The 2,541-nt window shown below is 34.6% G+C and overlaps 1 protein-coding gene across 1 annotated transcript; it reads right to left on the minus strand.

The window, feature by feature from the left end:
* Positions 1-540: 540 nt before the first annotated feature.
* LOC103308001 (zinc finger MYM-type protein 1-like) lies at positions 541-2,326 on the minus strand. The gene has a single exon (XM_029485754.1). It carries the CDS (start codon positions 1,895-1,897, stop codon positions 659-661), a length of 1,239 nt encoding a protein of 412 aa, XP_029341614.1. The 5' UTR covers positions 1,898-2,326; the 3' UTR covers positions 541-658.
* Between the last annotated feature and the right edge of the window lie 215 nt (positions 2,327-2,541).

Below are 2,541 nucleotides of genomic sequence, written 5' to 3' on the forward strand. Positions count from 1 at the left end.
CATTGGAGAAGCATTGCTTGCTGTGCCCAGTTTGGATTATGTAAACACACCATGTAATCGTCTCAACCGTTGGAAATTACTCCAGCAGCAGCAGCAGCAGTTCTGGCGGCAATGGTCGTCAGACTACCTCCACACCCTGCAACAACGCCTCAAATGGCGTACACCTCGATGTAATCTTCAAGTGGATGATCTTGTCGCTGTGAAGGATGACCACACCTCACCCTTGCAATGGCCCTTGGCCAGAGTCATCGCCCTACATCCAAATACCCATGACGACCTGGTGCGAGTCGTCACCATCCGCACAGCCCACTCCACTTACAAGCGACCCATTACAAAACTTATTAAGTTACCCATTGCATAAATCTTAGTTACCTCAACGTTTTTTCTTTTTTTGAGACTGACGCTCAAGGCGGGCGGTGTTAATAAATTGTTAATAAATTGTTAATCTTATGTATGTTATCATTTTATATCTCTATATGTTGAGTAGAACCGCGGTAGTACTGTGGTACGTCCCCGAATTATATTATACCTGCTGTTTTTTTTGGGGTTATGTTCTTGTTTTGTTATACACTGTACGTTTTATTCATTGTCATTTTTACAACACAAATACAGTCCGCTGATGCCGTTGCAAAAGCAACTATCATGCATTAGTATTTTTTTACATAGTTGCCCAACAGCGAGGTTTAACGAATGGGCGTATATGAACGTATAAAGCGTGAGGTGTTATCTTGCATATATTTTTTTGAACTCCATTAAATATACCACTCATCGAAGAAGCTCCATCATAGCCTTGACCAACTAAATTTTCCTTTTTTAAACCTAATTTGTCTATTTCAATCATTATTGTACGGGCTAATCCTTTTCCTGATGCGTCATAAATAGGAATAAAAGTTAAAAAATCTTCCCTAATACTACAATCTTCAATATACCTCACACATAAGGACATTTGTTCTATTCGTGATATGTCGCAAGTTTCATCTGCTAAAATAGAAAAAAAACCAGCATTTTTAATTTTGGTTACTATTTGAGTCTGGATGGATGCACCACAAATATGTATTAACTCGTTTTGTATAAGTGGGCTTATATAAACAGCATTAGCTGCTGAATTTTCTAAATGGTCTTTCAATATTAAATCTCCAGATTGCGCTCTAAATCTTAACAACGATCTGAAATTTCCATCATTGTTATCAGCACTGCAACTAAAAATAGGTCCACTGTCATTATCTCCTCTTAATGCCACTTCCTGACGACCACAAAAAATAATTGTTTCAATAATTGGAACTAGTTTAGCACGATTTTCCAATACTATGTTTTTATGTACTGAATCGATAGCAATAGAGATGTTTGGTTTTTTATTATCTATTATTTTTAAAAATTCTTCCGCTCGTATAACAGACAATTTATGGTATTCTGCATTAGAATGTAATTTAAAACATTCCAAAGCATCTTTCCATTTAATAAAAGGTTTACTTACTAAAGCACCCACTTTTTGATTTGAACCTTTTCCGGTGCACTCATTAGAAAATAAAACACATACTTTACATAATGCTCCTTCTAGTTGTTTAGAATAAACCAACCAAGAAAAACGTGTTAACCAAGAAATTTGGAATTTTAATTTTCTTTTTGACACTATCGGAAAATTAAAATTTGAAGAAGGAAGCCACGGATTTTTTAATAAATCGTACTTAAATTTATCATCAGTTATTCTAACATCTACATACCGTCCAATATCTCGAAGTTCTGGTAAATCTACAGTACTTTCTATTGCACCGTTTTCAATAGTAGACGCACACGGAACTTCTTCTGTAGTAATTAATTCTGTACCCAATTCAGTTTGATTGGTTTTCTTATGAAAAAAATTAAATATTGACGACTGAGATGGCAAACTTCGTTTCATTTTTCAAAAAATGTATAAAATATAATGCAATAGTAAACAGCTACACAGACTCACACTTATTAAGAAATAGAATCAAATTAAATACACGTTATATATTTTATATTATTACTGAACAGTGAATAGGTACTTCTGAAAAACACACTGAACGATAATACTGGCGAACACGGAACAATTAAATAGCTAGAAAACGATTAAGTCCGTCTTCCCGCAAGATTGCGATAACATTATATATATTATATATAATATATAAGTATTAAGTATCCGTTTGTTATTTTCTAAAAAAGATAACGTGTAATGACTAGAGGGAAATTTACAAATGCTTAAAATAAACTGTAGTCTGTAGTTGTACATTATACATTTATATATAAAGACGTATGTAGTTAGTTTTTATTACCTATATTATAAATATATACCTACTTTAAAAATTTCGGGGGGGGCTACGGGGAGCCCTGTAAAGATACCACGGCGCACACTTTGGGAACCGCTGCGTTAAGTGTCGATGTTGAACATATCGTTTGGCTCGAGTTTGACATCACACCGAACTTTTCAGTTCGGAATACCCGATTAAAAGTCGATCGACATAGTTAAGTAGGTACTATTACAAGTATAGTTCGAGACCATATTTTTGAGGTTGACCTAACTTT

Source organism: Acyrthosiphon pisum, chromosome X (assembly GCF_005508785.2).
Source record: "Acyrthosiphon pisum isolate AL4f chromosome X, pea_aphid_22Mar2018_4r6ur, whole genome shotgun sequence".
Taxonomy (NCBI): Eukaryota; Metazoa; Arthropoda; class Insecta; order Hemiptera; family Aphididae; genus Acyrthosiphon; species Acyrthosiphon pisum.